The following is a 23,142-nucleotide window of genomic DNA, read 5'->3' as shown; positions in this document are numbered from 1 at the left end:
TATTAAAAATAGAATTACCATATGATCTGGCAATTCCACTTGTGGGTAAATACCCAGAAGAATTGAAAGCAAGGTCTTGAAGAGATATTCATACACCCATGTTCACAGCAGCATTACTCACAATAACTAAAATGTGGAAACAATCCAAGTGACCATCAATGGATGAATGCATAAGCAAAATGTGGTATATACAAATAATGGAATATTATTCAGCCTTTAAAAGGAAGGAAATTCTGACATATGCTGCAACATGGATGAACCTTGAGCTCATTGTGTTAAGTAAAATAAGCCAGTCACAAAAAGACGAATACTGTATGATTCCACTTATATGAGGTACCTAGAGTAGTCAAATTCATAGAAAGAGAAAGTAGAATGACAGTTGCCGGGGGCTGGGGGAGGAGGAAATGGGGAATTATTATTTAATGGGTATAGAGTTTCAATTTTACAAGATGAAAACAGTTATGGAGATAGATGGGGGGTTGCACATTACAAATATATTTAATACTACTGAATTGCACTCTTAAAAATGGATAAGATGGCAATTTTATGTTCTGTGTATTTTACCACAATAAAAAAATTGGCAAACAATGGTATGGTACTGGCATAAAGACAGACATCGAGCAATGGCACAGAATAGAGAGCTCAGAAATAAACCCACGTATATACGGTCAACTGATCTTCAACAAGGGCACCAAGGATACACAATGGGGAAAGGAGAATCTCTTCAACAAACAGTGTTGGGAAAACTGGATATCCACACGTAAAAAGAATGAAATTGGACCTCTATTATACACTATACACAAAATCAACTCAAAATGGATTAAAGACTTAAACATAACATCTGAAACTGTAAAACTCCTCAAAGAAAACATAGCGGAAAGCTTCTTGACATTGGTCTTGGCAATGATTCCTTAGATTTGACACCAAAAGCAACAAGCAACAAAACCAAAAATATATTTAGGACTTTTTAACATAACTTCCAGGAAAGAATCAACAATAGTGATACCCAGCACTTACTATGTGCTAAGCTCTATTCTAAGCATCATTTAATCCTCCCAACAACTTTATGAGGTAAGTATTATCACTCTTTTTTTACTGATAAAGGAAACTGAGGCAGAGAGTGGTTGAGTAATTTGTCCAGGGTCACACAGCTAACAACTGGAGTTGCTGGAATGCTAATCCAGGCAGTCTGTGTGCTTAACAACATAATACCATGCCAGTAGGACCCTCATGATTCCACCTTCCTTCTAACAAGAGAAGAGATTTAAAAAACTAAGTGCATTCTAACTCCAATCAGGCTGAGATTAAGCAGTCATCAGAGTCTCCTCAAACAAGCCATTTTGTGGGACGAATTAGCACACCAGAATCTGATTCTTAGAAAAAACTAAGACTCTAGTGACAAAACAAACCTCACTCATGTTCAAGAAAAATACTTTTCTAAACTTGGCTAGCAGAAATGTAGGTGAATTTCAAGCAACAGCAAAAGATATTGAAGCACGTTTGCAACGAAATACTAAATTTATCAGGAGAAAAATTAGTATACGATCATTAGAATAAAATAATGTAATGAAAAAATGTATCCTGAGATAAACAGACATTAGCACTGCATAATCTTAAAGTTTAATTCAATTCAATTATTTTTGAGTACCTACAATATACACATTATGTAATGAATGTTCTAATACCTAATAGATTCTCAAGAAATGATAATGATACGTGGCTGAATCCAAGTTTCTTACCATGAATAAAATAACCACTCTTGGGGAAGAAATATATAGGTAGAAATGGCCTAAAGAATTTGCTAAGTCTATTGCCCACTTCCAGAAAGGACTAAAGCATACTTAAACGTTTGTAGCATTAGTTTAGAGGAAATCTATGATTAAGAAAATTCAAGAGATGTGCCCTTCTGAGTAAATAGGCAACGTTTCGAAGAGTTAAGCATCACGCATTCCAGTCCTGCTTTGATACAGAAATGCTTTGTGATCTGTGTTGCCACTTAGCTTCAGAGCCAGCTCATCTCCAAAATGGTTCTAATAATATATGCTTAACTTATTTCACAAAAGATTATAAGTTAATTAGTATTTATAAAATATCTAGAGATATGTTAATAATACTTTGCAGTCTCATAATACCTGTTACCCAAGAAACTCAAGACTTATAAACTACTACACTGACAATATATACTCTATTTTTCTTGTTTTATTCATGGGAAACATGGGCAAAAGATTAAAATTTTGACCAGGTCACAACAAAATCAGTAACAAATCTCTGAATATGAGTTGCATCTCTTAACTTATCACACATTGTTCCAAACATGCGCTAACGTGGTCTGAATGACAGGTTTAGATTAATTATCTTAAAATATTTTTGGTCAAAAAAATCCATGCATTCTGGTCCATTAAATATTCCATATATTTAGGGGTAATAATGTTGGATGTTTTTCTAAGTATTCAAAATTCACAACATTGGAAAATTCTCATTCAGAAAAAATTACTGTTTCAAAACTATAATTAGTTAACCGATCAATTTGTACCATTATGAGTGGTAGAGACCTGACTCTGTCTGGCATGTTCATTTTATTATAATAATTTAAATAATTAACATTTACAAAATGTTTGTGCCCTTCAGACTGTTTTATAGTCATTAATTATTGGAACTTCTCAACATTCATTTGAGACAGTTCAACATTATTATTTTCATTTGCCCAGCAGGGAAATGAAGCACAACCAGATGGGAAAATTTCCTGTGAGCATCAAGGCAAGAGAATGAAGAGTCTGCTCACCTATGACAACTAATCTTCTATCTAGAGTACGATAATTATTAGTTTTCTAGGTAGTGATGAAAACATCCCTCTCCTTCATATATTTTACTCTCCACTCACCAATATGAAGCTCACTTCTCAAAATAATTCATAATATCTTAAATACATAAATTTAAACTAAAAGGCAGTAAACAATATTTTTGAGGTAGGGATATGACCATTTTGGATACTCAGAAGTTCTTTAAATGGACATTCTGCTCCTGGACTAAATCAAGAAATCTCAATACAAATAATTTTCTGTCAATGCCATATATTCATTAATTTTAGTTAAACTGACAGGGAAAGTACTACAGAAATTCTATTATTTCAGTTTTCAATTTAAAAAATCCATTGAAGAACTCCCACAACCAAAGGATCACTATATATTGAGAGTATATGATTTTAGTAAGAAAGAAAATACTCAATAAAGCATGAATAAAGAGATACTCCATAAGTACATGCAGGACAAAAGCAGTAGACATTTCTCATTTGAATCATTAACCATTTGTCATATGGGGGGAAAAAACCAGAATCTATTCCAAAGGTTAAAAAGATGTACATTTACTCAGATTTAATTTTGACCTTTGAAAGTATGATTTAGTATTAATCCACCTGGAACATTTTTCATATACAAAGATATCCTTGGGACAGCTTTCCACCTACAGTCTGGACACTATTAAAAATCACCCAATAATGAAAAACAACAATTAGGCTGCGAGTAATATTTTATGGCTGATTGGCATAGTTAAGAGTGCAATGACCTACTGAATCCTATAAAAGGCCAATGAAGCTAACTTCTATGGGTGGTGTACTTTGGCTTTGCTCTTCTCTGAGAAAGGGTCGCTCAGCTCTGCTGTCGCCATGTCTTTCCGACTCTCTAGTGGATCCAGGCGGGTCTGCTCGCAAGCTGGCTCTGGTCGACTGCCTGGTGGAGGAACAGACTTCAGGGCTGGGAATATGTGCGGTGGGTCAGGAGCAGGAAGCAGCTTTTCTTGTACTCTTGGGAGTGTTTCTTCTGGAGGAGGTTTCTGTAATAGTGGTGGAGGGTTGGGAAGCGGTGTCAGTACTGGGTTTCTTGGAAATGAACAGGGCCTCCTCTCTGGGAATGAAAAGGTGACCATGCAGAACCTCAATGACCGCCTGGCATCCTACCTCGACCACGTGCAAGGTCTGGAGGAAGTAAACGCAGACCTGGAGCAGAAAATCAATGGCTGGTATGAGGAATATGGGCCCGGTTCTTGCTGGGAACTCAATCATGACTATAGTAGATACTTGTCAGTCATTGAAGATCTTAAAAGGCAGGTAAGAAATATGGATTTGTATACTTTTACTACAGACTTTGGGTGTGCATAACCTAAAAAAGACAAGATATAAAACGTGCTTAATAAATTTACGTGGTATGGAATTGGCTCACTCCATTTTCCAGTGCTTAAGACAGTGCCTGGCAATAAAAATTTGTAGAATTAATTAATGAAAGAGAACTAGTTTCAAAATAGATGTAATCACTTTGTTAACCTTATATTTAGCTCTACTTTTTGATCAAGAGTAGTGAAAGTATCCACGATAGCAACAGCTTATACCTCGGCTCTCAAGCTCTGGACATTTATATCTGAAGAAAATCTAGATTCATTTACTGTAGGAAAAAAATGATACTAAAATAGATGTTTGACAGGTTAAGAAGATAAGACTCAAACTTAAATCTGGAGGCTCCCTTGACTTTCGGTACTTAACATTTTGCACAATCTACTCTCTTTAGATTATTTCTGTGACCGCCTGTAACGCCAGCGTTCTTCTACAAAATGACAATGCCAGACTGACCGCTGATGACTTCAGGCTGAAGTAGGTGAAAATAATTAATTATATTTAAGGTAAAACTACTACAGTTGGAGTCAACGACATATCTTTTGCTTTAAAAACCAACATGTTTTTATTGTCAGACTTGATTACTGAGGAAATTAAGTTAAATATGCCCTTATAAAAAGAGCTATCATAAATTTTAAACAATGCTTTCATTCAACTGTTAAGCACCTTGGATGACAAAAATCAATTCTGAAGAAACAACTCCTCCAAAATACTATTCATAAATCAGTAGGTATTCCAAAGTGTTTCATCACTTTGCTGTCACAAGAAGCTTCAGAAGTGTGTACAGAACGTCATGTCTTTCAGATATGAAATGTATGAAAAAGTTATGCTTTGCACCTGCCTCTGATCACAATTCTCAAGCATCTTAATCACCTTTCAGATATGAAAATGAGCTTGCCCTGCACCAGAGCATTGAGGCCGGCATCAACGGTCTTCACAGAGTCATGGATGAGCTGACCCTTTGTACAACCGACCTGGAGATACAGTGTGAGACACTCAGTGATGAACTGACCTACCTCAAAAAAAGTCACGAGGAGGTAAGGAACGCTACAGAGTGGCTTCGTGTAGGATCTGACGCCCTTCCTCAAGTCCACTGTTCATTTCATACCAGAGGGTGACTATCCATCAAATTTCTACCTTGTGTGTTAAGACTGATCCCTTTTCCAGGAAAAGAAAGTCCTGCAGTGTGCAGGTGGGGGGAATGTGAACGTGGAGATGAACGCAGCCCCAGGAATGGATCTAACCGTTCTGTTGAACAACATGAGGGCTGAGTACGAGGATTTGGCTCAGCAGAACCATAAAGACGCTGAGGCCTGGTTTAACCAGAAGGTACGTCTGTGGAAATCACACACCAGGGGTTTGTTCAGTAGATCCATGAGCTGGTGGCTAACCTTCTGACAATTATGCTTCAGAGAGCTTCGCTGCAACAGCAGATTTCTGATGATGCAGGAGCAGCCACAGCAGACAGAAATGAGCTGACGGAACTGAAACGCAGTCTGCAAACCTTGGAAATAGAACTTCAGTCCCTCATGGCCATGGTTCGTAGGAGTCACCATTGATTTGAATGTATGTGTGTATAAGTAAATACATATATATGGCTGAATATACATAACTAAGCATATATAACTAAAAAATAAGCCATATTAAATATATATAAATATATTAAATATGTATCAAGAATTTTGTCCATAAACATCACTTCTGACTCACCAGTACCGGAACTTAAAGAAAAAGTTTTTTTCAATGGAGAGAAAATGGTTTCTTTAAGCCTTGCTAATGCTGGTTTTCAACTGAAAAGATTTAGACCTCCTGCAAATATTTCTTTCCACCTGGAGCATGTTTAAAATATGAACGTATCATTTATCTTTGACACATGCAAGCCTTGCTTTGTTCTTTCAGAAACATTCCTATGAATGCTCCTTGGCCGAGACCGAGGGCAATTACTGCCTTCAGCTCCAGCAAATCCAGGATCAGATTGGGACAAGGGAGGAACAACTACAACAGATTCGAACAGAGACAGAAGGCCAGAAGCTGGAGTACGAACAGCTTCTAGATACCAAAATATTTTTAGAAAAAGAAATTGAAACTTATTGCAAATTAATAGGTGGAGAAGAAAGGTAAATGTTAACTTGGGAAAAAAAATAATCTCATATCAACTAGGTCTTCTCAAAACACATGAATATCAATATTGTATCCTAGAATTTCCTGTTCTAAAGATTGTACCTATATGGCCTCAGGAATTTATTATTGCACCCAAGTGAAATGAAAACAGGCAGCAAAATCAAATTTGTAAGTATGCAAAGTATCTGTATCTAGAGTAATAGGTAGAACATTTAAATATCCAATGTTGAACAATTCCAGGACTCCAATCCAGGGGGAAAATTGTTCTCTGATTTAGTGTTGAGGCACGTTTCTAATAACAATACACTCAATTTTACTGTTACTTCACTAGTTACCACACATGCACCCTGTATTAAGTGGGTTATTACATTTTCATTTGAAAGATGAGCAATGAAGATACAGGAAGATTTAGTTGGAGAAATCACCATAGCTTGTAAGCCAAGAGCAACAGCCCTGGGTGCGAATCACACCACTGCATGAACTTGAGCACATTGCTTAACCTCTATCAACTCCAGTTTCCTTACTGGTAAAATTGCCATAACAGCAAAACCACACTCTGAACACTTTTAACCATTGAGCCTCGCTATGTAGGCAAAATGCTCATGACAGTGGCTTGCACACGAAAGGTACTTGGCGATCAGTGGCTATTACTAAATGCTGCCCATGGTCCCACCATGAGTCAGTAACATCTTACTCATCCTCCAAGGCCAGCGTCAGCCCTCTACAGTTTATTCTCATGAGAACTCAACAGTGATTGCTCCCTCCTTCGAACAAACTGCTTATTACACCATTCATTTTTCACTTCTCTTACAACACCTTTATGCCATGTTGTAGATAACTTTTTACTTGCATATACTTTATTTTATTTTCAACACTGTAAACTGCTTGTATCTTCACTCTATATTTTCTACAGCACCTAGCCTAGCACCTTCTGCATGGTAGGCTCTCCAAACATGTTCGTTGGCCAGGAGATTGACTGAAAAGTCAGAATGAGAACTTGGAGTCCCCAAATTGCTAAATGAAAGAGATATCGGGTCACAAGGGAATTTTTGATCATAAATATCCATTTAACCTCTTCTTTCACTATACTGAAGTCATGAAAAGCTTACTAATGTCTCTGAAACATAAGAGGAATTTGAATCTTATTGAAACTAGAACTCCAAAACTTTTATTCTCAATTCACAGTTATTTATGAGCTCCCTAATGAAACAAAAAAATTCAATGATTTACTCTTCTCTTCACAGAAAAAGCAAATCTACATGCAACAAATCGAAAGGACGCAGGCCTGTAAATTTCAAAAGTCACATCAAAGGTATAGCAGGTTTTACTTGGTGTAACTCTTTTCAACTCCAGCAATTGTATTAAATAAGTCACTTATTTGTAAACTAAATAAAATTGTTTCTAAATTTAGTTCTAGTGAATGAAGGGATAATCGGTCATTATGACAGTTCTTAATATTTGTATTTTATATTCTTGTAAATCAGATGTGGTCAAACTATGAAATTATTGAAATGAAGAATCAATCCTGCAACATCTGTCTTCCCTGGAACCTACTTATTTACTTAGAACTCACTTATTTTCCCAGTTCCAATGCTTTGATAAAAAAGCTACTTTATTTTAAACCACAAAAGTAGGGCAAGTTGGTGTTCAAAAGAAGACAAGATTACTCGCTCCCGGCCTGTACTTGCCTGATCCCTTATGTTGTTTTAATCCATGTTTCATTTACGCTTTCAAACACCCAGTGTTCTGAAAACAGTGGTAAATATAAGATAGTCCCTGGCCTTGCTAAGCATAGACTTCGAACACGGTATTATATCTCAATTTACGGCAAACTTACAAACACCATTTTTTAAATACCTTTCAACCTGTTAAGAATGTGTACTACACTTTCATTTATTTTATTTTAGACTCCAAAGAAGAAATTGTTGTCAAAACAGTGGTTGAGGAACTGGATCAACTCAGCAATGTCCTTTCACTGAGAGTCCACTCGGTGGAAGAAAAATCCTCTAAAATAAGCAACATTACAGTAGAGCAACGAGTACCTTCCAAAGCCTCATAAGGAGAAGAAAGTTATTTTTTGTTAAAAGTCGCCCTTTGCAAAATCCTGTTGGCCAGAAAACCCAAGGAAATCATTTATTTCTGTTCTTAAAAAGAAAATGGCTAGAATTTGTTTTCCTTCTCTTCTTTTTCTCCTGGTCTTTGCATGTAATCCTTCTCAGGAGTCGGAAAAATCTTGATCTGTCCCTAGTTTTTTACTTTAGGGGTTTTTTGCCATTTCATTAAGAAATTTTCTATTGCAAGTTATTTGTGATAAATCTGGTGCTTTTGAATTTCCGCAGTTGATCTCAACATGACAGTACTAAGGATATGCTAATAAAATAAAATACTTCACTTCGCAGTCAATTTACTTCAATTCATGACAGGATCAAGCAGAAAGATTACTAGCCCTAACCTCTGGTCTCAATTCTGTCCCTGATTAACGATGTAAGTGACTAGATCTCTTAGGTTTTGGGCTTCTGTGGATGTAAAAGAAGATTATACCTGTTGATCATTAGGATTTGTTCACCCTTATAATGGCTAGCCTGCATGCGTGATCAGCTAATGTTAGTCTGTTGAATCTGAATCTGGAGAGCTGTTTTTCCACTTTGCAGTACATGCATCTCTCTGCCCCTACCATGGATGTTACTAAGTAAATTTAGAACTGTGCTACTCAAGCCTGGGGTGGTTCTCAATCTTGCTCATATCCTCCTCCACACAAGATGCTGCCTGACATCCTTACCAAACTATTTTGGAAAGTGCAGCCAGGGCTGGACAGCAGCAAAGTTCTAGGCTAAAGAGGTTTCTTTCATCTGGGGTGGAGTGAGGCAGGGAGCTCTGCAATTACCTAGATTTCCCACTTGCAGGACAGGGCATCACTAAAAGGTTTTCACCGACTGGTATATAGGCAAGGTGGAATTCAAAGTGGCCCATAAACACAGAACTGCACCACCTCGAGGAGCAGGGGACCCTGAGGTTTCATCTCCAAGTCTCAAAGATGGTCTCGATTGCCATTGTTTCCTCCTCCCACATAAAGTAGTTGACCTCAGCCCAGAGACAGTTTCTTGAGACGTGGGTACAGCTGAAGGTTACCTTTCCCAGAGTCTTCTTGCTATGAATGGCCCCATGGTGATAGAATACAACGGAGAAAGAAAAGTCTCTTCAATAAATGGTGTTGGGAAAACTGAACGGCCACATGCAGAAGAATGAAACTAGACCATTATCTCACACCATACACAAAAATTAACTCAAAATGGATTAAAGACTTGAATGTAGTACCTGAGGCCATAATTTCAATGGTGTGGAATTGGCTTTAGTTAGATTAGAAGTACTTTCAACTGCAGGACCATAATGACAATATCTTACATTTACTGAGTGTGTTTTATCTCACTTTACATGAATTAACAAATTTAATCTTCATAAAGGCTTATAAAAGTAGGTGTTTTTATTATCTTTACTTTACATATGATACAGACATTCAAAGAGATTAAGTAATTTCTCCAGAGTTACACAGCTGATATGTGACGGGGTCTAGATTCAAATCTAGATCTCCCTCTCCATCATGGTGACTGGAGTCCCATTGACCAGAAAAAAATCAGCATAAGAATTTCACCCAAGCACATTCTATTTTCACACGAAGATTCCATTGCCACCCAAGAGGCACCATAATCAGGCAGATCCTTGTGTGCATTATCAGCAACGACACAATAAGAAGTCTGGCTTCTAGTTGGTGTGAAGACATAGTCTTTTCCTCTCTGTTTATTACCCATCTCCAGCTTCTCTCCAGCACCAACCTTCTCTGTTGCCATATTGATTAAGTCCTGGTCACCACATGCCCCTCTCTCTGAAGCTACAGTTTACCTCACTATGCTTTGTTACCATCTCATTCTTACTAGTAGAGTCATCCAGAGGCTCTGTCTCCCAGGAACTGGAGGACTAGAGCCACAACCTCATCTCTTAAGACACTCGGCTAATCTACCATCTTACACCACAATGTTTCTCTTGTGACCACCAGTACTAGTTATTCCTTGTTCTCAATAGAGTTCTTACTCTTTCTAAGAACAATCTGACTAACTTCCATTTTTCTGTATCCACTCTTCCTACTTAAACAGATAAATAGACTTACCTATCTACATTATCTACATGAGACAGATTTATATTTGATGCAAGCATAAACTATGATTCCAAAATACACGTTTTTAGCTAACAACTATGCTTCTTGAAATGAGGGTTGGAAAGCTTAAGTACTCATCTTCATTTCTAAGAAGTCAGTATTAGCAAAAAATTAACAAGTGAATGCCTGTCACCAACAGTGGACAAATCCCAAAAACTATTATTGGGCATCTTAAATTGTTAACTACCAAACCTTGTCCAGTATCCATCATTCAGACACCATGGCTAGACAGAACGTCCTAGACAATTCACTTTCAGGCCCTTGGAAACCAATATTTTACAGAATAGGCTGAGAAAGTACTACTCTGTAAAGTTAGGACCAATAGGAATCATCATTGGAGTTCATGGTGAAACACGGACTGAGGAACAGGCAGGATCTCCCTCCTGACAAAGACAGCAAAATGTCTGTGCAGGAAGGACACAAACAGTATTGTGCTACATTAGAACTGCCTGAGGACATCTGGCAGGCCATATTTCGTCTCTGATCCAGATATTTTACATGTGCCCTGAGCCCCTGGGACTGATGCAAGAGTCACATTCTTGAAAGTGACCAATTTGAGGCTACGTCCAATCATGGCGAAGACAGAGAACATCCACCTTCTTTCTAAAAACGTCGTTGTACTGAACATGCGGGTTCTTCTCCCTCCCCACACCTCACTAAAACATCATTTAAGGAATGAGAAAGGTATAAAACCACAAAGATAAAAAGAATGAGAGAAGGGACATAGGTGGATAAAAGAAATCTGACAATTTTTGGAAGAAAGTAAGTAAGTAGAGAAAGCCTATCTGGTTCAGAATGGTGGAAGAAGCCTCAACAAAAAAATGCATGTTCAGGGAAATAATCGACCCCATAGAATGCAGGAGAGATTCAGGACTTAGAATAAGCAAGTGTGATGGAGGGCCAGGCTGAAGGACAAAGCTGAAGGCAGGGTGACTAACAGGTGAATTTACTATGACACTAATGGCACATAAGCTTCAGGGCCCCTCCTTAGCACAGGAAAGGCCCTGGCATTATGTTTGTATAGCCGTTTTTGTAAAATTTGCAAAGCTAAGATAATTTTACCACAATCGTTTAAGTCTGCTATCTCTTTCCACTCCCATTTCCCCTCCATCATCAGTTTCCTTCATGTCTGGTGGCATGAAATATCCACGAGCATTTTGATGGCCCTTCTAAAATAGGATGACCATATACTTTATTATCCAAATGCAACAACTGAGAGGGAGAAAAGGATGCTATTAAGCAAACATATTAGCATACATGAAGTGATCTATTGTAGGCATATGGACATAGGGTCACCCTAAATCAAGAGGAAGCTGAATTGAGCATAGCGGGATATATTTATGAGTGTCTCATCATTTCCATGGGAGGCTTCTAGGAATATTCCCACTGCCCACTGTGCTCACTCATACGTGAATGCATCTCAACAGCGGTGTGCTAAGTGAAACAAGTTAGACTCGAGGGGTACATACTGTATGATTCCACTTATATGACATCCTGGAATAGGCAAAACTATAGACATAGATAACTGGTCAGTGTTTGCCTGGAGCTGGGACTGTGGGGAGAGGTTGACTACATAGGGGTACAAGGAAATTTTGGGAGGTAACAACTGTTCTGTATCTTGATGGTGGTGGGGGTTACATTGCTATGTTTGTTAAAATCCATAGAATTGTGTACTGAAAAAGGATGAATTTTACTATAGGTATATTAAACCTCAATAACCCTGACTAAAAAAAAATTGACAAAAAATTTTAAGGAATCTATCCCAAAGAAAAATATGCACATGTTCAGCGTTATTAATAACAGCAAAAAGTTGGAAACAATCTGAAGGTCTCTTAACAAGATAGTGGTTAAACGAATTACTTAATATTAAGTTTGGCCCTGAGTAATAGTAACAAAATAACAGGACTTTACACAGATAGAAGTTTATTTCTTTCACACATAAAAATACAGAGGTAGGCTATTCAGAGCTAAGATGGTAGCTTTGCACCAGAGCATCGTCAGGGACCTAGGTCTTTTTCAGCTTTCTACTCTGCCATACTCAGGATGTAGCCCTGGCTCATGGTCCAAGATGAAGCTCCAGCCATCATATCCCGTCATCACACCCATTTCAGCAGGGTAGAGGAAAGGGAGAAGATGGGACAAAGACTGTGTCAGCTTCCTCTTAGATAAAGTGTCTAGAACATGCCACATATACTTCTGCTAACATCACACTGACTGGCTTAATCACATGGCCACAGTTAGCTGCAAAGAATGCTGGAGAAAATAGTCTTTATTGTAGGCAACCATTGCTCAGTTAAAAATTGGGGGTCAGCCAACAGTTTCTGCCACATTAGGCACCTATTCATGCTCTAAGCCATATTATGTAAGGTGAACAAAGCAAGTTACAGGACAACACATATAACACAGAGGATTCACATATGGCATATGCGTGTTTACACGCTACCTATGTATGCAAATGAGTAGAAAACCATTTGGAAGGGTGCAAACATCTGGAAAGGTAAACTGTAGTTACCTGAGAGATTAGGGAGGACAGAAGAGAGGGGAAGGTGAGGAGGAACTTTAACATTTTACTCTATACTCTTAGATATTGCTAGATTTGTTTACATCAAGAATGGTTTCATGCAGAAAGTAGAATGGTGGTTGCCAGGGACTGGGGGGTGGGAAAATGGGGATAAGTTGGTAAAAGGGTACAAATTTCAGTTATAAAATGAATAAGTTCTGAAGATCTAATGTGTAGCATGGTGACTAAAGTTAATTATACTGTATTGCATACTAGAAATTTGCTAAGAGAGTAGATCTTATGCATTCTCACATACACACAAAAGGTAACTATGTGAGGTGATGGATGTGTTAATTAACTTCATTGTGAGAATTGTTTCACAATGTATACAAATATCAAATTATCACATTATACACTTTAAATATGTTACATTTTTATTTGTCAATTATACCTCAATAAAGTTGGAAAGAACAAATAAAAACTGAGGGAAAAAAGAACAATACAATGCAGCAAGATTGATCAAAATCACTACACAAATATCAATTGCATTTCTTTACATAGTAAAATTTATCTAGATAGAGTGATTTCTAAAAGATACCTTTAGGGCCGGCTCCGTGGCTTAGCGGTTAAGTGCGTGCGCTCTGATGCTGGCGGCCCGGGTTCGGATCCCGGGCACGCCCCAAGGCACCACTTCTCCCTCCAACGTGAGGCCGAGACCCACGTACAGCAACTAGAAGGATGTGAACCTATGACATACAACTATCTACTGGGGCTTTGGGGGGGAAAAAAATGAATAAATAAAATCTTTAAAAAAAATAAAAGATACATTTAAAACAATATTAGAAAAATAGGTGGAAATAGTTATTTTAAAAGATGTGAAACTACATTATGGAAAAATCTGTAACTTTTTACTGAAGGACATTAAGGAAAACCTAATAAATGGAAAGAGGATTCCATATTTTGCACAGATATACACAACATCATAGACATGTCAATTTTCCTCAAATAGCTTTATAGATTTAAGGCAAATCCTGGGATCTGATTGTATTTGTGAAAAGCTGATTTTAAAATTAATACTAAAGAACAATGGAGAAAGAATATTTGACTTGATGGCACATAAGAACAAAGTGGAATACTTGTCTTACCAAATATCAGGTTATATTATGGAGCAACAGTAACTAAAATGATAAGGTTCTGAAACAGAGAGAAAAAGAGTACCAACTGAACCCTCACCTATATGAAGATTTTACTGAGGACAGAAGAGGCATTGGACACTTTCTTTATGACAATATGGCACTGCAAGGAAAGGACGGTGCCACTCAGTAAATAGGGCTGAAATTATTGCTATCCTTATTGGAAAAAAATGAAGTTTGATTCTGTTGACAGAATACTCAAAAATCATTCCAAACTACCAAATCCTTAAACATGAAAGGCAAAATGACTAAATGTTGAGAAAACAATATAGGAAAATATTTTTATGATTTTGGAGAGTTAATTATTTCTTAAATAAGATAAAATAATCACAATCCAAAAATCAAAAGAGTGATAAATTTAATCTCTTTAAAATTAAGATGATAATGGGTTAATATTCAGAATCTATAACAAACTCCTATAACTCAACAACAAAAACACAAACAATATGATTTAAAAAATGGACAAAAGACTTGACTAGACATTTCTCCAGAGAAGATATACCAACAGCTAACAAGCACATGAAAAGATCACCAATGTCACTAATCATTAGAGAAAGGCAAATAAAAGCTACAATGAGATACTACCTCATAGGCATTTGATAGCATTTGGCTGCTATCAAAAAAAGAAAATAACAAATATTGGTGAAGATGTGGAAAAATTGGAACCCTTGTGCACTATTGTGAGAATGGAAAATAGTGCAGCCACTATGGAAAACAGTATGGCATTTCCTCAAAAAATTAAAAATAGAATTACCATATGATCTAGTAATTCCACTTTTGGACGTCTTCCCACGAGAAATGAAAGCAGGGACTCAAACAGATACTTGTACACCCATGTTCATAGCAGCATTATTCCCAATAGCCAAAAGGAAGACACAACCCAAGTGTCCATCACCTGACGAATGGATAAACAAAATGTGGTATATACACACAACGGAACATTATTCAGCCTTAAAAAGAAAGGAAATTCTGATACATGCTACCACATGGATAAACCTTGAAGACATTATGCTAAGTGAAATAAGCCAGTCACAAAAGGACAAATAATGCATGATTCTGCTTACCCCAAGTACCCAGAACAGTGACTGGCACACAGTTAGTGTTTAATAAATATTTGTTAAATAAATGACTGAATGAATCTGCATGTTCACCACAGCCTCACATAATAAATATTCATGGAAATTGTGTCCAAAAGGCAATTTCCAGATTTTTCAAAAATTTCCATAATATTTAGGGTTTTCAATAAAAATATGGGAATCCACACCCAGTAGTTTACTGATGACTTTCACCTAAGTTAAACCACAATGAAGTAAAAACAGATGAAATATTTCCTTCCAGATTTGCTTCAAATTTTGCAGGGTCAGGAAATATGTTAATGTCCTTCCAAACACCCACAACACATAACAGCAATCAGGGGTGTGTTCCTAATTACCAAAATGGATAAGAGAAGACTATCCCTAGACATAAGTAAGTGTCAACAAAATATGATGCATGTCAGCCAAAATGGAAGTCAACTTCCCATGGGAAACAGTGACAAGAGGAGGAAAAAAACTGGTGATTGAAGGACCAGGTTGGGGAAATAATGATTCCAGTTCTGTTCTCTATTTCTGTGGAAAGAATTGTGAAAATAAAAGTAGAAAAAGTCTCAGAAACATCAAAATCTGCCTTGGCATATTAGCCCAAAACCATGACGCCAGATTTTTATTGTGTGGTGGACTGATGAGTTTTATCTTCTAAGGAGGGAAGTGAAGAATGACTCACTTACAATTTAAAAATGTAGTTAGGAACCTGAAATCGCTCCACCCAGACCCATTGCTCAGATAACCACCAACCTGAGGGCAACTGTCCTCCTACAGAATGGAGCCCCATGAAGCTAGTTACTAATTAGGAAAAATCATCCAATTATGCTAACTTGCTGAGGCCGGCAAGCCATGTTTTACTCTATGTAGGCAGAATTTCATCCAGAACACACTTGGGAATTGTCTATAAAAAGGCAAACAAGACAGTCGAGAGGAGAAGGCGCTCCATTCTGACTTCACAAATACAGCTCCGCGACACGCTTGCCCGGACACCATGTCTCTCCGACTTTCCAGTGCATCCAGGAGGGCCTGTCCCCGGCCCACCACAGGATCCCTCAGGCTCGCTGGTGGCGGAGCCAGCTTTGGGGCTGGAAATGCTTGCAGCATACCTGGAATCGGAAGCGGTTTCTCGTGTGCCTTCGGGGGCAGCTCATCGGGAGGAAATGCAGCGGGAAGCAATCTCTGCGCTGGCTTTACGGGGAACGAGGGGGGCCTCCTTTCTGGCAACGAGAAGGTGACCATGCAGAACCTCAACGACCGGCTGGCCTCCTACCTGGAGAAGGTGCGCGCCCTGGAGGAGGCCAACGCCGACCTGGAGCAGAAGATCAAGGGCTGGTATGAGAAATTTGGGCCTGGTTCTTGCCGGGGACTCGATCACGACTACAGTAGATACTTCCCGATAATCGATGATCTTAAAAATCAGGCAAGAAATTATACTCTGCAATTGTTTTTCTGTACTTTTATTTCTAAATATTTTTTTTCTTTCTTCACTGAATCCTGAAAACATGTATCATCCCTACTTGGAATGTCTTAAAAGAAATTTAAATTTAGCATTGGAAATAAGCGCTAAGTAGATTCAGTTGGTTAACCTCATGATAAATATGTCACTGAACAGTAGTAACTATACTAATTTTGATTATTTCCACTTCCTAATCTAAAAAAAAAAAGACTTTTGTTTTTTATTGGTTTCTGATAAATTGCCTTTAAAAAGTCGAAATCCCCGTTTCTAGATCATTGCTTCCACCACCAGCAATGCTAATGCTGTTCTACAGATCGATAATGCCAGGCTGACAGCTGATGATTTCAGACTCAAGTAAGTAGACTCACAGAGTAAAAGAATTCATGGAGATTAATGCAAAGCATTAAATTGAATTTATTTTTTGATCCCTCCATTAAATATTACCAACTCTTATTCCAAAACTGTGAAATACTTGGATTTAAAATAAACAATGTTATTACTTTATTATACTTTGGCTATGAAATATAAAGTATGAACTGCTGTAAAAGTATAGCGTGCTATACCCTCGTTCTTTTTCTGTCAAAGAAATACCTTAAAATAAAGAAAATAATTGTTATACAATAAACTTTGAAAATGTCTCTCGTGGCCAAATCTGCCACTTCAAAATTCCAGAATTCTAGCATTTGATCATTGATTGGTGAGTATTTCTCCAACCATGTGACGAACTGGAAAATCATTAACACTCTTTAAGGTATGAAAATGAGCTGGCTCTTCACCAGAGTGTACAGACAGATGTCAACGGGTTACGCAGAGTTCTGGATGAAATGACCCTGTGCAGAACAGACCTGGAGATTCAGTATGAAACCCTGAGTGAGGAAATGACTTACCTCACACAGAGCCATAAGGAGGTGAGAGCTGACTGTCTGCATCTTGCTGGCCCTCTGCCAAAGCTACCTACCTGACAGGAGACAATGTACTTGACTTCTTAAATAAGAAATGGGTTTAAGACCCATTGCGTGGCAGGCATGAGGCCTGAGTTGCCTTTAGAAGTGATGAAGTATTTGTACAGATTCGCCCTTGCTCTCTCATCAAGTTTCCCATGGGAAAAAAAAAGAATCACGTTTTCCAGATCAATCAGCGTGACAGGAGCAGTATTTGGCTGGGTAATTATAGCTAAGTTAAAATGGCCCGCTTAGGAGATTACACCTAATTAGATAAAATAAATATACTTTAAGGACATCCTAAGAAAACTAGGTTGAAATTTCTATCTAACAGTGGCAGATTGGAAACACTTAAACATTTACTCCATACATATGTTAACTACATATACTTAATACATATTCTCAATAGGTATGGCTATAAAAATAATGAGAGTGAAACTAAACTGTTATATCAAAATTTACACCTCCAAATAAATATACTTCCAAAGTGGTCACCACTGAAAACTGGATTTGAAATCGTATCACACAGCCACTGCTCCAAACATATCTTTGGGATTGCTTTCATGACCACTGTTTTCTGAGAAAACTTTTATTCTTTGAAAATGAATTTGATATTTTTTAAACAGCCAAAAGTCTTCTATAGTCAAGCCAAATGCTTAAAGCAGGAGATCCAGTTAAGAATGTTACTTGATTAGTCATGAGGCTGTCTTGTAAATATAACTGTTGAAGAACAACATTTATATAAATATACAGGTTCAAGTGTAGTTACAGCCCACGTTAGTTACTCAACAAATTTTTGATGAATTTAACGCAATTGATTTTTTTAATGACTCACTTAAAGGCAAACCCACATGCATCTTTTTTATCTTTTTCTTTTTCTGCTTGAACTGGGGAAGTTTCCACTAAATCCTCAGATGTGAAAACTCGATCTGGAGATAGAGAAGGTATAGGGACCACCAGGGAGGAAAGGATACAGGAATTGCCTGAGGGGCTTGGTGCAGGAAGGAAAGAAAGCCTCAGTACTGTCACTGGGGCCAATCCAGGGCCTGGGATGTGGGTGGGGAGGAGGCTTTCTGCAGCAGAGACATAAGCTGATCTGTGTTATTTCAGTGTACACAGTCTTAGCAGTGAGGTCTGCCGTCCACAGTCTTAGACCTGACTCACTGGATCCCAACAGCACACACCTCAGATGGAATAAGATGTACACTTGGGCTGGAAAACTGATTCCAACTTCTATGATGATGATAGTAAACATAATAACTAGCATTTATTTAGCATTTATATGCCAGGTAGTGTTGTTGGTCTTATTATTAATAGCTCTTTCACATCTTTCAACAACCCAGAGAAGGATTTTTTTTTATCCTCAATTTTCAGACAAGAAAATTGAGACTTAAGTTAAGTAACTATCCCAAGTTCACCTAGCTACTACAGGGCAGAACTAGAATTCACATAGAGATTTGCCTGACACCAAAGTCCATCATGACACTATAATGTCCCTGCGTAAGCTTAATAGCTTAATGAACAACTAGGATTCTTTAGCGGATGATGTTCTTTATTAATTAATTAATTACAAATAAATAAATAAATATGTTCATAGTTATAAATATTTATTTGTTTATAATTATTCCAATTATTCAGAATTATTCAGACCCAGCCCCTCCACCATGTTCATGCTGTGTTCAGGATATAGCTGAGTTGAGAACACATCAAAGCTGATCTCTAAGTGAAATGAAGACCAGTCTGCCAAAGTGGAGATGCTTCAGCCGTAAATAAATAGACTAAGAGATGATGGATAACTCATTTTAAATATCTTAAGGACTTTCATTTGGAAAAGGAATTAAGATTTTTTTCTGTGCAGCAGACCTAAAATTGATGAATTCGAGTTATAAGAGTAGGAGTTTGGTTCACCGTAAGGAAGGGCTCTGAAGCAATTAAAACTCTTCCAGAAAGAAAGAAATGAGGTAGTGAGTTCACCGTCGTTGAAAGTTATGTCAGCTGGACAGGAAATATAAAATATAGAGGGCGATCATTGCACAGCCTGGGAGGTGGAACCAGATGAACTCTAAGAACCCTTCTAATGCGAAGCTTCTGGACTTCCCGTGAGCTTCTGGAATAGCTAAACTGAACCCTTTCCTGCCTCTAGGAAATGCAAGTTCTGCAGTGCGCGGCGGGAGGCAACGTAAACGTGGAGATGAACGCGGCGCCCGGGGTGGACCTCACGGTTCTGCTGAACAACATGCGGGCCGAGTACGAAGCCCTCGCAGAGCAGAACCGCAGGGACGCGGAGGCCTGGTTCACCGAGAAGGTGAGTCTTGTCCAGAAAACAATCCCTCTGCATTTTAATGATGTTCACAAAACTAAGAATTGCTCCCTCACTTATGCCTTTTCAGAGCGCTTCGCTGCAACAGCAGATCTCCGAGGATGTGGGAGCCACGACCTCAGCGCGCAATGAGCTGACTGAAATGAAGCGCCATCTCCCAACACTGGAAATTGAACTTCAGTCTCTCTTAGCCACGGTATGAGAAGGACACTTTCTTACCATCTCCTAGGTCATCATTTTCAATATGTGCCAGCTGGTTTTAAAGCCCTTATCCATGTTGAGAATATATCCATATTTTTTATGTAATTAAAACTTAAGGAAAGACTAAGGCTTTATAGAGAGCAGCTAAAACAGTAACATCAATGTCTTTAGGCTTGTTCTACCAAAAAGAAAGATTTGCTCATTTTTGAGTGTCATAGAGTCTTCTTAACTATGTGTCAATGTGAAATCTAAAACGATTACAGTACAGGCGAAGTTAACAAGAGGAGAAAGTCCTATATCAAAGCAAATTCCTGCATGTCTGTATATCCGGCTCAGGTTCTTGACCGTTTCCTGACAGAAACACTCCCTGGAGTGCTCCCTGGCGGAGACCGAGGGCAACTACTGTGCGCAGCTCGCCCAGATCCAGGCTCAGATCGGGGCCCTGGAGGAGCAGCTGCACCAGGTCAGAACCGAGACCGAGGGCCAGAAACTGGAGCACGAGCAGCTCCTGGACATCAAGGTCCACCTGGAAAAAGAAATTGAGACCTACTGCCGCCTGATAGATGGAGAGGATGCGTAAGTAAAATAATCTACAGGGAAGATGTAATACACTGAAATCTGCTTGACACTTAGATCCCTGGGAAGTGAACATAAATTGAAATGATCACGTTTATTATCGTGAATGCTGAATATAAACATAATGCAGGGCCAGCCCGTGGCTTAGCGGTTAAGTGCCTGTGCTCCGCTACTGGCAGCCCAGGTTCGGGCCCGGGCGTGCACCGACCCACCGCTTGTCAGGCCACGCTGAGGCCGCGTCCCACATACAGCAACTAGAAGGATGTGCAACTATGACGTACAACTATCTACTGGGGCTCTGGGGAAAAAAAAAAGGAGGAGGATTGGCAATAGATGTTAGCTCAGAGCCGGTCTTCCTCAGCAAAAAGAGGAGGATTAGCATGGATGTTAGCTCAGGGCTGATCTTCCTCACAAAAAAAAAAAAAATAACATAATGCAGCACTGCCAAGATACAAATTAGCAACATCTTACAAAACCAAAATGCAACAAGCCCTGTATTTATGTTATGGAAAGTAAAAATATCACCTCGATGCTAAAGCAGAGTGGTTTCAACCGTGTAACCCACTGAAGCTCTTCTCACCCAACAGCTAAAGAAAATGTCAGAGTAATCTAGAATGGGAGGGGTTCTCTCTAACTCACTCTCTTCTGTGATATTTTCAACAATATGTGTTCACAGGGCTTGCAAGTCTGGAGGTTACAAGTCTAAAGATTATGGATCTGGAAACGTGGGAAATCAAGTCAAAGGTAATTGAAATTCTGTTTTATGCTATACTACTTCATTTTCAATGCACAGCTTAACTGTTTTTATATTCCCAGGGCTTAGTAAGAATAGATATAATAAAGATTTGTAGTGGATATTAATGTGTGTTAGATGTCTAACTTTAGTGATGTGTGTGCTAATTAAGTCACCATGTTTTTAGCAGACCAAGAAATCAAAACTCACCAAAAATGTTTAAGTATTTGTGCTTACTGCATAGTCCATCCTATATAAAAATCTCATTATTCTTTTAATTGATATAATTTTTTTTCATTTTTCTCAACTTTTTTGTTGTGGTAAAATACACAGAACATAAAATTTACTATCTTAAGCATTTTAAGTGTACAGTTCAGTGGCATTAAGTACGTTCCATTGTTTTGCAACCATCAACATGATCCATCTCTAGAACTCTTTTCATCTTGCAAAATTGAAACTCTATACCTATTAAACAATAGCTCCCCATTTCCTCCTCCTTCCAGCCCCTGGCAACCACCATTCTACTTTCTCTCTATATAAATTTGACTACTCTGGGTACCTCATACAAGTAGAATCATACAATATTTGTCTTTTTGTGATTGACTTATGTCACTTAGCATAATATCCTCAAGATTCATCCATGTTGCAGCATGTGTCAGAATTCCCTTCCTTTTTAAGGCTAATATTCCATTGTATGTATATACCATATTTTGTTTATCTATTCACTTGTTGATGGACATTTGGGTTGCTTCCACATTTCAGCTACTGCGATTTTATTCATCTTTTTTCAACTCTCTAAAATCTCCTTTTAAATTTTAATTTTTAGATCCAGCCAAACCTATAGTAGTTAAGAAAGTTCTTGAAGGAGGTAGACCAGTGCAGCAAAATACTCACCACCAGGCTCCACTCCTTGGAAGAGAAATCTCAAAGCAATTAATTTGAGACAGAAGAGAGAACATATGCCAAATACTCTCCAAGAAGAGAAGGCGTTATATATCTGTTGGGAAAAATGAGCAAGTCTAAGAGAAGTGTCTGTCCTGTTGTCTTTCTGTTACTGAAATATAGTCTCTATCTGGGCAATCAATAGCAGTATCTCCCCATTCATCTGAAAGAATGTCACATACAAATATGATGACTCATTTGATTACCCTACAGAAAATGTGGTCAATTCTTTGTATTCAATAAACTTTCTTCCTTGAGCAAGTTATCACTGGTGGTGGTGTCTTATCTTTAAAATGTTCATGTCTGTGGTACAGATGTATGAACACCTAACAAATTTGATTTATATGAAAACTTTTTAAAAAATAATTAACAGATTTCCCCCTAGATTTTCCTGAGGCTTTCCCAATAATTCAAAATGAGACAAATTTGGAAGGAATAAAAATACTTCCACCTAAATCCCCAATTTGCCATACTTCGACATAATAACATAATGACATGATAGCTAAAATGTATATATTTCAGATTCACTTGTAAAATAGTAATAGTAGTTCTCTCAAGTAGTTATTGTAAAAGTTAAACAAATTATTGTAAAGTGCACTTATGGAGTAAGTACTCAGTAAATGCTAACTTTTATTTTTTAGTACTCAATATTTATAATGACCAATTTTCAAATTTCGTTTCCTCTTTGAATGTATATTTAAATAA

General features: G+C 38.0%; 2 protein-coding genes across 2 annotated transcripts; both read left to right on the top strand.

Annotated features, from left to right (window-relative positions):
• Positions 1-3,661: 3,661 nt before the first annotated feature.
• Positions 3,662-8,342, top strand: LOC101392191 (keratin, type I cytoskeletal 26). The gene is made up of 8 exons (XM_004434519.3): positions 3,662-4,102; positions 4,557-4,639; positions 5,043-5,199; positions 5,330-5,491; positions 5,575-5,700; positions 6,062-6,279; positions 7,528-7,595; positions 8,191-8,342. The coding sequence occupies exons 1-8, from the start codon at positions 3,662-3,664 to the stop codon at positions 8,340-8,342; spliced, it is 1,407 nt and encodes a 468-aa protein (XP_004434576.1).
• Positions 8,343-16,259: 7,917 nt separating this feature from the next.
• On the top strand, positions 16,260-22,567 carry KRT25 (keratin 25). Its single transcript, XM_004434520.3, is given in 9 exon segments — positions 16,260-16,688; positions 16,996-17,078; positions 17,476-17,632; positions 19,809-19,970; positions 20,056-20,181; positions 20,545-20,762; positions 21,439-21,506; positions 22,322-22,359; positions 22,361-22,567. Coding segments are annotated over 9 exon segments (1,353 nt in total). The 3' UTR covers positions 22,433-22,567.
• The last annotated feature ends 575 nt before the right edge of the window (positions 22,568-23,142 follow it).

The sequence above is a fragment of the Ceratotherium simum genome, chromosome 16, assembly GCF_057802395.1.
Source record: "Ceratotherium simum simum isolate JZ-2026a chromosome 16, ASM5780239v1, whole genome shotgun sequence".
In the NCBI taxonomy this organism is placed as follows: Eukaryota; Metazoa; Chordata; class Mammalia; order Perissodactyla; family Rhinocerotidae; genus Ceratotherium; species Ceratotherium simum.
Note: the sequence above shows the minus strand (reverse complement) of the source record. Positions and strands in the feature narration are given on the sequence as shown.

Coding starts and splice junctions, on each gene's coding strand:
- LOC101392191 (XM_004434519.3), top strand. CDS start 3,662: ATGTCTTTCCGACTCTCTAGTGGATCCAGGCGGGTCTGCTCGCAAGCT. Junction 5,492..5,574: donor AGGCCTGGTTTAACCAGAAG/GTACGTCTGTGG, acceptor ATTATGCTTCAG/AGAGCTTCGCTGCAACAGCA. Junction 5,701..6,061: donor TTCAGTCCCTCATGGCCATG/GTTCGTAGGAGT, acceptor TTGTTCTTTCAG/AAACATTCCTATGAATGCTC.